The sequence below is a fragment of the Nelumbo nucifera genome, chromosome 4 (genome assembly GCF_055504915.1).
Source record: "Nelumbo nucifera cultivar China Antique chromosome 4, China Antique-T2T, whole genome shotgun sequence".
NCBI classification, from domain to species: Eukaryota; Viridiplantae; Streptophyta; class Magnoliopsida; order Proteales; family Nelumbonaceae; genus Nelumbo; species Nelumbo nucifera.
The window spans coordinates 72,273,317-72,287,952 of NC_142652.1; the positions used below are offsets into that span (position 1 = coordinate 72,273,317).

At 41.3% G+C, this 14,636-nt stretch overlaps 1 protein-coding gene and 1 pseudogene across 1 annotated transcript; one reads left to right on the forward strand and one right to left on the reverse strand.

Moving 5' to 3' along the window:
* Window positions 1-375: 375 nt before the first annotated feature.
* Window positions 376-3,417, forward strand: LOC104611282 (MATH domain and coiled-coil domain-containing protein At2g01790-like). The gene is made up of 6 exons (XM_010278265.3): window positions 376-528; window positions 817-931; window positions 1,116-1,285; window positions 1,817-2,102; window positions 2,545-2,711; window positions 3,153-3,417. The coding sequence occupies exons 1-6, from the start codon at window positions 474-476 to the stop codon at window positions 3,392-3,394; spliced, it is 1,035 nt and encodes a 344-aa protein (XP_010276567.1). The 5' UTR covers window positions 376-473; the 3' UTR covers window positions 3,395-3,417.
* Window positions 3,418-12,277: 8,860 nt separating this feature from the next.
* LOC104611279 (putative LRR receptor-like serine/threonine-protein kinase At2g24230 pseudogene) lies at window positions 12,278-13,681 on the reverse strand (annotated as a pseudogene).
* Between the last annotated feature and the right edge of the window lie 955 nt (window positions 13,682-14,636).

Below are 14,636 nucleotides of genomic sequence, written 5' to 3' on the forward strand. Positions count from 1 at the left end.
TATTTTTATATAATAAATATTGTAAATAATAAAAAACCAAAAAATCGGCAAATTACACCAACGATTAACCAAACTGATCAACCAATTAATCGATTGGTTTCGATTCGATTTCAATTACTGATTTTTCAAAAACCAATAACCCTGGTTGAGATTCAAAAATTATCCCACGCTCTAACCGAACCGTGAGCACCCTAAGTAGTGATGCGGTGATGCCTTGGTTAGTTAATTAGTTATACCATCACAATGAGGTGGCCTGACCGTAGGGACAAGGTGTTCCAATCTCTTGCTTTATGCTTCAATATGCTTTCTTTTCTTCATATATACGCACACCCTTGGTATCTTGCAGTGACTCTCTCTCTCTCTCTGTATTCTCTCTCTGTATGTCTCATGTCTGTCCGTCGTCCAACTTCTTTATTAACTACTAAGGCTCCAAAATGAGCTGCTTACGATCAACCTTATCAGACGAGTAGAAGATGGCGCTCTCTCAATCTCAAAAGGACCGTTCCCTTCACTTCGACCCCTCCAATTGTATGTTATTTTAATTACTACTTACATCACACCTTGGATATATATCTCTCGTTTTTAACTTCTTTTTCACCTTTTGATTTGATTTTTTTTAATGGGTTTCATTTCTTACACGATGTTGACCTCTAAATTAATTAAGGTTTTCCGGCCAGGAGTTTGAGAAGTTGCAGACAAGTTCTTTTTTTTTTTATTCTTATTTGAGTAAAATAATTAATGACTAATAATCTGTAACTGGGTGTTCAATTATGACTAAACTTTGTAACATTTCCTGGGTGTTTAATTATGGAACAGTTAGAGATGCTCCACCAACGCACTATACATTAAAGGTCCAGTCATTCTCATTACTTTCAAAGGCTTCAATTGAGAGATTCGACTCCGACGTTTTTGAAGTAGGAGGTTACAAATGGTGAGTTTAATCTGGATTCTCTATTGCCTCTCTACTACTGTGAGTTAACAGAGAGAGAGAGATTGCCACCAAACTTAGTGGAATACATAATCACACATGTGTATCAATTGAATAGATTCAGAACTGAAACTCTTCATTATTATTATTTTTTTTTTCTCTTGGGTTGTTTCATCTGTTGCTGCAGGAAGTTGTCTGTGTATCCAGATGGGAACAAGATTGGAAATGGAAACGATCATATCTCTTTATACTTGGTACTGGCAGAGACCAGTTCACTTCCTCTGGGTTGGGAGGTGAACGTGATCTTCAATTTGTTTCTGTTTGAACAATTTCAGGACAAATATTTGACGTTCCAAGGTACATATATAACCTTAATTAGTATCCTGTACTTTGGATTTAATGTCACTTTGGTTTTGAATTTTAATATATCTAGTATCTGTCATTAGACCATCAATTATGTGTATCACATGACACCATATGCAATTTAAAACTTTTGAAAATATCGAACTTCCTCAAGAAGATGAAACAGAGATGCAAAACACTGGTTTGATGGTGGTCTCACCTATAGGCCAATAGCATAATTCTTCCCAACTTCCTCTTGAAGTTGGTAAAATGATGCTCAACATTCAAGAGAAGATTATTCATCACCAGATTTGGGCATTTGGATGGTTGATAAAAAAAATTAAATAACACTCGAAAGACAAGTATCTTTTCGCATATATGTTACTTAATGATTAATTAATGATACTGTAATATTGGCACGTTTTAAAAATTTAAGTACTAAATTATCACGTTTTAAAGCTCGGAGACCAAAATGACACTAGGAACAAAATACATTGTTGATGAATTAATGACATAACTAGATAGTCTACTGCCATGAACATGCAGATAGGAGAGTAAAGCGGTTTCATGCAATGAAGACAGAATGGGGTATGGCCAAGTTCGTTGACCTCAAATCCTTCAAGGACCAAAACAATGGATACCTTGTGAATGACTCTTGTGTGTTTGGAGCTGAGGTTTTCGTCCTAAAAAATGAGGCAAAGCGCGAGTGTTTGTCCATGTCTGATGAGGAAGCTGTTATTTGTACCCACATCTGGAAGATTGAAAAATTTTCAGGGGTGGCAACCAGCGAACGATTGGAATCTGATGCCTTCGCAGCTGGGGATTACAAATGGTACGTACGTACTACCAATATGCATGCATGCATGCATTATATTCATCTTCATCATCGATCAACATATATAGACGACTGAATTATATATATATATATATATATATATATATATATATATATATATATATATATATGGTTTTCAAAATCGGATCAGATCAGATGGTTGAACTGGAAATACTGGGAATCGGTTAAGTGATTGGTTCCGTTTTATTCCAAAATCATTAATTTGCCAAAAAACATTGATTTGATCAGTAAACCTTTGATCCAGGCGATCAAACTGTTCAGCAATATTGGCCATTTTTTTATTTTTTTAATAATTTTTATCAGAATGGGCCATCCTTTCGGTTCGAACTATTGTACTGTTTGACCCGAGAACCGGACTCCTGACCGGTTTATTGTCCAATTCAGTTTTAAGAAACTTGTATTATATGCATGCATGCAGGAGGATTAAGATATATCCAAAAGGAAATCGTGATGGTAAAGGCAATAGTATTTCTCTGTTTATAGCGTTGGCTGATTCTACGACCCTTCCTCCCGACACCAAACTCTACGTAAAATTGGCTTTGTGTGTGAAGGACCAAGCCAGTGATGCACATTATGAACGCCAAGGTAGTCTTCATTAATTACATTTAGCTAGAGGATTTTAATGATGAATATATAGTAAGTAGTACTCGTGTATGTACATATGTAGTTAATTAAACACAAAAAGCATGATCATGATTTAACAATTTTAATTTCTAGGGTTCCTTTATACAATTAATTTCAGAATCTGGCCTGGTCATGCTCATGCATCACTTATCACTCACATTAATTAATATTTTGGTTTATCATCAAATAAAGCATATCAGACACATAATTGTGATCAGTGAACCCATAAAATAAAGGAAATTAATTCATATATATTTTGGCCTTGGGTTTCTGCTGACAAAATATATCTTCAGAGAGCAGCTGAGATGTATTATTATTTTAGTATTTCAGCATTTCAGGTTAATTTAAAAGAAGAATATATAATAATGATTTGGTTGGGATGTATTATTATTATTATTGCAGTATGCCATTTGTTCAGTCCCTCAGTGGTGGATTGGGGTTGGGCCAAGTTCATGACACTTGGCAAATTCAGCGACCCAACAAAGTGTTACCTGCGGAACGATACTTGCATCATTGAAGCACGCGTCACTGTTCTTGGATCTCTTACCAATAAATTGCCAGCTACCGGCTACTGTTCCTTACATTTGCTTGATGAAATTTTAACAATGTTCAATATATTGTTCACTACTACTTATATAAATTAAGCCTTAATTCCTTTTGATTGCAATCTTCATCTATTTCTACAATTTTTTATTTGCCACGTGTATAGTTATTGTTGCAACACATCCCTGCTCATAAAGTATATATAGCCCACAAAATCATTAAGGTTAATGTTTGTTTGTAGTGTAGTGAAAGAAATTAGATTGATAAAATCGATATAATTTTTGGTGGAGTTTATATCGATTTTCATTGAAAATAAAATGTCAGTAAAATCGAAAATAAATATGAAACCGACTTATACATATTATATAATATAATAATTCGTGATATGATTGAAGTACAAACCAATTACCACTTACCAAACATACTGCATTAACCACCACCTCTACAACACATTGACGGATAAAAGACTTCATCACATTAATACTAGAAATTAAAACACGACAACCCAGAAGAAAACTAAGGGAACCCAAACACTAAATTAACCAAGTGCAATTTTATCATGGAGTTTTCCTACCAGCAAGTCCACCATCACCCTCACCTTTCTTTCCTGATACTGATGATGACTTACCAGGGAAGCCTGGACCCAATCCATCCCTTGCACCTCCACCACAACCATTCCCTGGACCTCCAGGACCACCAGCACCATCTCCTGGACCTCCAGGACCACCCCCTGGACCACCAGCACCATCCCCTGGACCTCCAGAACCACCTCCCGGACCCCCAAAACCATCTCCTGGACCTCCGCCCCCTGGGCCACCAATGCCATTCCCTGGACCACCAGGACCCCCAAAACCATCTCCTGGACCTCCACCCCCGGGGCCACCAAAGCCACCCCCTGGACCTCCAGGGCCACCAAAGCCATCCCCTGGACCTAGAGGACCAACACCCGGACCACCAAAACCTGGACCAAGATCAAAACCTGAACCGCCAAAACCAGACAATGGACCTCCAAAACCAAACCCACCGCCACCACCAAAACCATTGAAGAGATTCTGAGGATGATAAGCATCATCGGCGCTTGGAATATCCCTTCCTGCATGTGAATCCAGACTGAAGGCCACAAGGAAAATGGTACACAGCAGCAAAACTTTATTAGTAATTAGTTTGATCTCCATCGTAAGCGCGCTCCTTTCGCTCGCGCTCTCTCTCTCTCTCTTTAATCTTTCTGGTTGTTGTTGTTGTTGCATGGAGAAGTGCTACGCGCTACCCTCTCCCATATCTTATAGGCAAGCAGCGTTCCATGATTAAGATTAGAGACTTACAGATCGTGGTTGGTTTTGCTCTGTTGGGAAGTGATTTTAATTAGTATCTGCATGAGGGACACTGCATGTAATGGGAAAAATACTTAAATGGGCCTAAGCCCGGCAGTTACAAGCATCCATCAACCCATTTTGGAATGAAACCATAAAATGGCGTCCAATCAATTGTGAATGCCTTCCAACTCCAATCACTGCCCCATTTGTTTAAGGGCTTATCTTATTTAATGGGGCAGTTCTACTTCTCCCCATGCAGAAGATCTAGACCAAGGCTACCCTGAGCCCAACCCCAGCCCGAATTAGGGCCCAAAGTTGAACAATTGGCTATGGTCCGGGCAGATCTTGATTCAATTTAGACATGGCCATGACGACTTTCAGTGGGTGTCAAAGGACCAGTTTTGGATTGGATAGACCAACAAAATATATTGAATTGGATCAGTCCAGATTTAATGGTCCAAATTATTTATTGAATTGGATTGGACCTAGTCCATCTATAACAAATCTATATTGAATTGAGTTTGATTGAACCAATATCTGATCTACTGATAAAAGATAAATATATATATATATGTCACTGGACTTGGTTTGGACTAGAATTAAATCTACAGTACAGACATTAAATTAGACCAATCTAAAATGATTCAAAATATTCATTGAATTAGATTGGACCTGATCCATTCATAATAAATTCACATTAGACTATCGAATGGACCAAATCCAATTCAATTGACACCACTACCCAGTCCCCAGTCCCCACCCCCACATGCAAGATGATTTGAGCCCCGAATCAATGTTTAGGGAACAGCTGGTATGCAATATAACATTGGATCGCAGCATTAATTCTTTCACAGACACAACAGATGGATGATTCATTGATTCTTCACTGGCTTCCATCTGATGTGCCACAAGTGGTTAATCAGATGGGTCCATCTTCACAAGCCCAACATCCTACCTTTCTTGGAAATATTATCTAGTAGTAATTAAACAACAGTTAAGCAATTAATTAAAGCACACCCGGTTTTTGCTTTGAATAAAAAGCTAGTAATTTGCCTGCTGTGAAATTTATGAACACCCACCTATGACCTAACCTAACTAGCAAATTTGTATATATTTTCAGTTAGTCATCGTTACTTAGAAAAGATATTTTGCGTGAATGGGCTTTAATGAATTGCTCATTATGTATACTTGTGTACCGTACCGTTGTTTCATATTACCTTACCAGTTACCACACTGAACCCAATAAATTAACAACTACCACTACCAAAAAAATTAAAGGAAGACTGGACCACTGGTTACGTACCCTACCAATCCTTGATGGGGCCGGGACTTCAATTTGCTGAATTTTGTAAAACTGACTGCTATCTGCTAATTTGATGAGTCACAGTGCCCCTCCGCAATCCTATCTTGTGTATCTTTTTCTCTCATATATCTGTTTAGTGCTGCTCACTGGATATATAATTTTAACTGTTTTGACATGTATTAATTGTCTCCTTTAAAAGAAACCAATCCAAAATCCAAATCTGTAACTAGATGGAATATGGATTTACTCCAACAGATAATTCCATACCGGTTTTCCTATTCAGATCTGAACCGGTTCTCATGGGATATTTCTAGTGGAGGCTAGACTACTACCTATATATATATATATACATGAAGTTGAAGAAAACCCAGATGGGGTTTTGAGTTGGTATTTATATTGTATAACGACTTAGCTTCAATCTTCCAATTCAAGTATCAAGACCAGTGTTTTTGAACCATCTTTGATTGCATAGGTGGAGCTAGGAAATTTTCATGAGGGAAGACCAAAACCTAAGGTGGAGGGGGGGGGACAAATATGAATGGTCATGAGGAGGCCAACCCATTGGAGTGAAGAATGGAGGAGGGGAAAATTTACATGAAATAGTGGCGATTTTTGGGCCATAGGGGGCACCATGGCTCCCCTGGGTCCCCCCTTGGCCAAAAATCATTGGTTTGGTCAGTGATCCATTAACCCAGACAGTCGAACTGTTAATTCATTGGACTCATACAATAGTTTTTGTCCATTTTTTATTCTAATTATTATTTTTTTTTTAAACTGGAACGAACCATCCTTTTAAACCAGATGATTGAACTGCTAACCCAGAAACTGATAACCAAAGCGGTTCCGATTCTGAATCGATTTCTAAAACCTTGACCAAATTAAAACTACTATTAACCATGGATTGTGCCCTTCACTTTGAGTGAATGAATAAACGTAAAACAATTCCTTTCAAGTTTCACCTTTGAGTGAATGGTACCTCCTACTCCCATACCATATTGTGAGATGTTCAATCTAGCCTGCTGAGCCTGTGTTTTCCTCAGTTTGAAATTAAAACAAAATGACATAAAACTGCATATCTCAGACATAAACTTGTAAGTCATTACTAGCTATAGAAGCCCAATTAATCCACATACATAGCGCATCAATATAATATATATACTATCATCCAAATTCCCAACTCCCCATCTGAAAGATTGAAATCACAGATCGGAGGAAGGGGAATTGTTCTTACTTCTTAGCACCTAAGTACATAAACAGCTAATTATCATCACCAGTACTAAATGAATGATCGAGGAAATATCAGCCAAGAGCCAACTGTCCCAAGGAGAATCATGCACTTAGGTTATGTTTGTTTTGAAGAAAAAGGCAGGGAAAGGAAGGGAAAGATAGGGAAACCTATAGAAGGTTTGTAAAGGTTTTCCTACCTTTTCCTTCATACCAAACACAGCATTAAGGTGAAATATAACCACCACCAGGGCCGACAGGGAATGGTCCATCTCTTCCAAAACCCGGTCCAAACCCTGGGCCGCCACCATTTCCAGGACCAGGACCATCTGGTCCATGCCCCGGGCCGTGGTCTGGTCCACCATGACCATCGCTCCAGGGTCCATGGCCTGGCTCACCTGGGCCTCTAGGGCGAAAGCCTGGTCCATAACCCGGCGGATCATCTTGCAGCTGGCGCCCACTAATACCCCCAAAGCTAGGTAGATGGCCGTCGTCGTCGTCGAAGCCCGGTATTAGGCCTGCAGATAATCCTCCGTCGTTCTGACTTCTGAGGTTGTTTGGGATGCTCCGCCTTTCTGGATGCTTCTTGGGCTTGAACACTAAACGTTTTTAGTATGATCACCATGACCAGTAGGACAACCAGTTTACTACAACAAGCCACTGCCATTTTGGGTGTGCTAGTGCTACATCACAACTCAGAATAAGTTGTTACATCTGGGCGTTATTTATAGACTGTCTCTCTCTCTCTCCACTGGCAACCTGTAAACCGCTACAAATGCTCATAAATATGTTTACTATGCTTGGTATGTACATTCACGTGTAAATATATATATATACTGAAGTGTACAAGGAACAGATTAGTATGTGTCTGAATCCATTATCCATTTCCTGATGGGTGGTTGGAGTTCTGGATATCTTTTTAATTTTGTTCATGACCAACAATTAATATATAATAAAGATGAAGTTATGAGGATTCCTGGTGCCCAACCAACTCTACTGAATGTAGCTTTCTAGATGGCTACTGGCTAGAAGAGTGTTGCAACACTAGTGTGGTGGTGTTCTAATAACAAGTGATAGGTGACTGTTGTGTTGCCATTAATTAGAAACACAGTTTTTCGTCTGCAGATTCTCAGAGAATGCTGATGTGGCTATTTCATGCAATAGTCATGGCTAAAATGGAAGCCATGCCATGTTATGGGCCCGTGCGTAAGATCTCATCACGGGTCGGTCCACGGTGAGAAAGCCTTACTTTCCCTTGCACCTTCCCTTGCGTGCAGACCCTATTGCAGAAACTGAATGGGTGATTTGTCCAAGAGACCACCCGAACTCTCATAATGGGTGATTTATTCAAGAGACCACCCGAACTCTCCTCACTCTTTTCTTGACTAGAAAACTGAATGCTTTATTTCAACTCGTAGCTCCTTAAATAGGAGATTACAGAAGGGAATTCCTTGTTGGATTCGGCTAGGCTAGGGTAATCCAACTCCAACTCAAACTCCTAATTACCTACTCCTAATAGTAACACAACTCTTACTTAAGATAAGGATAAGATAAGATAAGGGATAAGGAATAAGGAATAAGGAATGGTGTAGCTGGCGGCGAGTTGGCGGGCAGAGCTGATGTGATAAGATAAGTGTGGGCCCACCCTGATGAGCTGTCATGTGGGCCCCGCCCTACTGTTGCTGTCAGGCGGTGCACGTGTCTCGTAGTGCTACTGCCGTGAGGAGCGTGCTGCTGTCGTGCGGTGCGTGCTACTGCCTAGTGCTGCTTCCGTGTGGTGCGTGCTGCGCGCTGCCGGGCGGTGCGTGCTGCGCGCTGCCGGGCGGTGCGTGCTGCGTGCTGCCAGGCGGTGCGTGTTGCGTGCTGCGCGTTGCCAGGCGGAGCGTGCTGCTGTGCGCGCTGCCAGGCGATGCGCTGTCGGGCTGCTGTGCGGCGCTGCCGGGCGGTGCGTGCTACTGGGCGGCCCGCTGTGTGTGTTGCTGCCTATGCCTACGCCGCAGTGCACTGCCGGGCTGTTGTGCGGCCCGCTGTGTGTGTTGCTGCCTATGCCTGCGCCGCAGTGCGCTGCCGGGCAGTGTGTCCATAACATCACACCCCTCCTGGACTACGAGTTTGTCCTCAAGCTCGAATTCCGAATACGTGGCTTGGAATTCTACGAATGGATCAAACGGCTGCACACTATTTCTCAGTCCACCAATAGTATGAACAATAGGGGCTGTCCCATAGCTCAGTGCATAAAGTTGGTTCCATTCTTTTGCATCAATCCCATTCACGATGCCCTTCAGCTTCCAATCACACTCATTTATTATTTGATGCGACCCCAGCCTCCTTTACTTTTCAGCCCCCAGGCGTAACCATGGCTTACAGTGACTACACGATCTGCTGCTTTCAGGCCAGCTGCAAGGACCTTGAAGTGTTCCCCACCTCCTGGGTCATGTAGTTTGAAGTAGTTTTGTGGAAGGTCCACATAACGAAAATCGCGTACTGGACCACAACCCCGGTGTGCTATGTTGTGGATCACAGGAATGCACTGGGTATACTTACAGAAGAGAACCTCAAGAGAAGTCTCCATATCCTGCCCATCCACCTTATATCTCTTGCGCACTCCTATTTCTTAGACTTCTGCATAGTTACCATACTGTGGTGGCACAACCATAACTCTATGTTCACGCCGAGCCAAGGCCTTCGGTAAAGTCCCAACAACATCGCCAAGTCCACCTGTCCTCGACCAAGGAGCACATTCTGCAGGTACCAACATAATGTTCATGACATTGTCCCCGGCCAAAAGAGGAGACTTTACAGTTTCATCCCCTGTGCGTTGATTACAAAAGAGTTGCTCGTAGTGGTACAGCCCTCTCAGTGGGTCGCCGCTGCCGCAGTATGAGGAAGACTCCAAATGGCAATCCTTGGAAATAACTGCGGCTGTCGGGGCAGCGATCTGCTATTCGCTGGATGCCTCCGCCCAATCCGGACGGCGACTGTTTGTGTTGGCGATTCCCTCAAAACTCCTTTCTTTGTTGGAGAGGAATGCTTCCAGCAGGCGTCGCATCTCCCGGACATCTTCCTTGACTTCACGAACCTCCATGCTGGTTTCTACTAGTCTATATTCTAGTTCGTTGACCTTGAATGATAGCTGCTCCATATCGCCCGTGATGTTTGGCTCTGATACCAGATGTTATGGGCCCGCGCGTAGGATCTCGTCACGGGTCAGTCCACGGTGAGAAAGCCCTGCTTTCCCTTGCGCCTTCCCTTGCGTGCAGACCCTATTGCGGAAACTGAATGGGTGATTTGTCCAAGAGACCACCCGAACTCTCCTCACTCTTTTCTTGACTAGAAAACTGAATGCTTTATTTCAACTCGTAGCTCCTTAAATAGGAGATTACAGAAGGGAATTCCTTGTTGGATTCGGCTAGGCTAGGGTAATCCAACACCAACTCAAACTCCTAATTACCTACTCCTAATAGTACACAACTCTTACTTAAGATAAGATAAGATAAGGATAAGGGATAAGGAATGGTGTAGCTGGCAGCGAGTTGGTGGGCAGAGCTGATGTATTAAGATAAGTGTGGGCCCACCCTGATGAGCTATCATGTGGGCCCCACCCTACTGCTATTGTCAAGCGGTGCGCATGTCTTGCAGTGCTGCTGCCGTGAGGAGCATGCTACTGTCGTGTGGTGCGTGCTGCTGCCTAGTGCTGCTTCCGTGCAGTGCATGGTGCGTGCTGCGCACTACCGGGCAGTGCGTGCTGCTGTGCGCGCTGCCGGGCGGTGCGTGCTGCTGCCTATGCCTGCGCCGCAGTGCGCTGCCAGGCGGTGTGTCCATAACATGCCAATTGCCAAACACCACCTTAATCGTCGATGGTGGAATAAGGATGACCATGAAAGAGTAGGTACTGTGATATGCCCACCCATGCATGCCCATGTGATCGCATGAGCCCTGTTCCCACCACTGATAAGTCTCTAGTTGAAATTAGTTGTAGTGGTATTCCCTACAAAAACAAGTAGAAGGATTCAATGACAGGGTTATAAGGACTGAGAAGAACCATCTACATACTAATGTATCCTCCATTTTTTATGGCTTCACAACGTTTTAAAAAACGACTCGGAAACGGAATTGTTTTAGCCACCAATTTTTAGGTTGATGGTCCGACTCTTCAACTCAAACGGACGGCCCATTCTGATAGCAAAATTAAAAAAATAAAAAAAAAACGGTTAAAATCCATTGAATAGGTCGACGGATTGACGATTCAACCGCTCGAATCAACAATTTATTGACTTTTTCATTGCCTGAACAATTCCCAAGCCTGAATAATTCGACCGTCTGAGTCAACGGCGGTTCAAAAACGTTGTGGCTTCATGTGATGCGTCACTTATAGGACGGAGGTAGGGATAATGAGATGGACTTGTTGGGAGGAGATCCAGAGTGTTTTTCAAGATGGAATGGCAGGATGGATTCCATTCCATTCAAACGTTTTTTTAGGAATATGGGTTTGCCTCAACCCTAACCCGACCCTCCAATGTTCCTGTCAATCAAGTCTGATAGGGTTCAACCTAATATTGACACAATCCAACATGCGTTCCTTCAATAATAATTATTTAACAATGCATTTTAAAAACTAGAAGCTATTTATTTTAAATTAAATTGGGTTTATAGGTTCTAAAGGAAAAACTTTGGCTGTTGGGGGCCAACAGCCTATGCCATCGAGAGCTTTTTTGGGAATGCCACGTTATCATGAGAATAGATTTTTTGGGAATGCTATTGAGAGCTTTTTTGTCCTCCTACATGTTTATTATTTGGGTAAAATACAAAAACCTCCCCTGAAATTTCTAACAATCATAAAAACCTTCTTTATAGTTTTACTTTACCAAAAACCTTCCAACTATTTTTAAAAAATTCATCAAATACCTCCCTTCCGTGAATGACCAAGACAGAAAACGTTAAAGAGATGATATTTTTTTCAAAATACCCATTTTACCCTTTTACGAATTATTGTGCATACGTTTTTAGTAAAATAGTCATCTCAACAACACCATAATATGTTGAACATTGTTCATCTTCTTCCTCACGGCACACAACAGCAGAATGACTGTGCACTCCCCCCTCTACCCTTCCCGATTTTTACTAAAGTAGCCCTCTCTCCTTTCTCAGTCCTTTAAGATCACCGTCCAAAATCTGACCTGGTTCCACGGTCGAACAGGACCGCTGAACAGGTTCATGTGTAGCTGAAGGTTTGTGATGGGAAATGAGAAGAGATTGCTCGGGATGCTTGAAGAGAGTAGCCAGTCGACTGGTCCTATGAGATGGTTGTATGACATTGCCAGGTACTGGAGCGACAGAGGTAGAGACGAAGACGAGAGAATGCTTGAAGCACAGAGGGTTAAGTTGTTATAAGAGAAGTTGAAGTTCTTCATCCGGTGTAGTTTTTCAATCACAGATAATGGGATCTCCCCGATCAGATTGTTCTTTGAAACGTCTATAACTTGGAGATTGTTAGTATGCAGAAATGGAATTCGGCCAGTGAGATGGTTCTTGGAAAGGCCTAGCACTGTTAAGCTACCCAATTGCGAGATTGCATTTGGAATTCTTCCTCCGAGATGAGTTTTGGACAAGTTGAGGTATTCTAGAGCTGAGAGTTTTTCAAATTAGGGGAATTCCTACTCAAAAAATCTACTTCCGACGAGATTAAGGTGTTTGAGATTCTGGGCTTGGTTCAAAACTTCAAATTATGGAAGAACACTTCACTGAATTCATTTTGCAGAAAGATCAAGGTAAACCAAACGAGACCAATTGAAACTAGAATTCAAATGTACCTGGGATATGTGGCCTTGAAACTGGTTGCGACTAAGGTCAATAACTTCCAGTGGCTCCTGAAACACAGCCACCACGGAACCCTGGAATAAGTTCCTAGAAATATTAAGATGAGTGATCGACTGCAACCCCAGAAAATCAAAGGTCCTTCCACGAATCTCATTTTCAGAAAGGTTCAAGCTTCGGAGCTTGGGAAATGTGGTACCAAAACCATTTGGAACAATTCCGTTGAGTTGATTGTATGAAAGGTCTATGGAGACTAGAGATCTACAATTAAGAATTGCTGAAGGAATCTCACTAGAGAAGTTGTTGGCAAAAAGGTCGAGACTTTCCAGTACACCGAAGTTGTCGATGTTACTAGGAATAATCCCAGAAAACTGATTATACGAGAGGTTAAGGACCCTGAGACTATTCCCAAAATCAAACAACAAACCGGTGATATTGTTCTTGCTCAGATCCAAAGTTTGAAGCTTGTTGAGTTTTCCAATGGTGGTTTCAGGGATGAAACCAGTGAGACCTAATCGAAAAGCCAACAATCCAATAACATTATCTTCTTTGTCACATAAGACACATTTCCATGAACAAACTAGAGCAGATAAGTTGAAAATGGATGAAGAGTTTACACTCATTTTGTTGAAGAAATCAGAGACAAGGAACCTATCTGTATTGGAATTTTGAGAAACTGAAGGTTTAAAGAAGAGTTTGAGAACTAGAAAGGAAACAAATAACCCAGAGCCCATTTCTGTGAAAGCCCTGAAAAGAACAACAGAATCGAGAGAGAGTGTAACATGGAAAATGCGCTGAAAGGAATGCACAACAAAACTAAAAGACAGAGAGCAAAGACTGCAAGTCAACCGAAGCTCTTCATCATCTCCATCTCCTGAAAAGAAACAAAGTGAGAAGAGATAAGAGAAACCCAAGGAGGCAAGGAACTCTAGTTTGGCGAGAAGGGTTTGTAACGGTTTCAAAGAGGAAGGGATGACCTTTTTCTACTACATATAGATTTCTCGTGTGAAACTCCATGAACACTTTAATGGCGAAGTAGTTGATGAACAATGTGCATCTTGAGGAAGAAGATGAACAATGTTTGAGCATTGAGACAGGGTTATTTTAGTAAAAACAGATGCACAATAATTCGTAAAAGGGTAAAATGGGTATTTTAAAAAAATATAATCTCTTTAACATTTTCCGTCTTGATCATTGACGGAAGGGAGGTATTTGTTGAACTTTTCAAAAATAGAGGGGAGGTTTCTGCTAAAATAAAACTATAGGGGAGGTTTTTATGACTTTAGAAACTTTAGGGGAGGTTTTGTATTTTACCCTTATTATTTTTTTTTATGTTAGATTGCTACTATGTTGTTGTTAGCACTTGCCTTACTATTGTTATTGCTACTATGTTCTCGTCTTTTCCACTTTTGTTATTTCTTTTCTTTTCTAGTTTATTCTTTGCTAAAACAGGTTTGAACCTCATCGGTTACATCTGACTACATGAGATTTTTCTCGGGCAAGAAGCTTCAACTTGAATCTCCTAGTTCTTGGAGTCATTAGAGATTGCAAGAGGTGTCCAAGGTATAGAAATCTTCGAGAGTTGCTTGGTGACTAGGAAGAATCAGAGAAAACGAGTCAGTTTATGATTTAGGGCTTAAATCAGTGATTGAAAGTGGCACCCAGTTTTTCCTGGGTTGATTTCATACT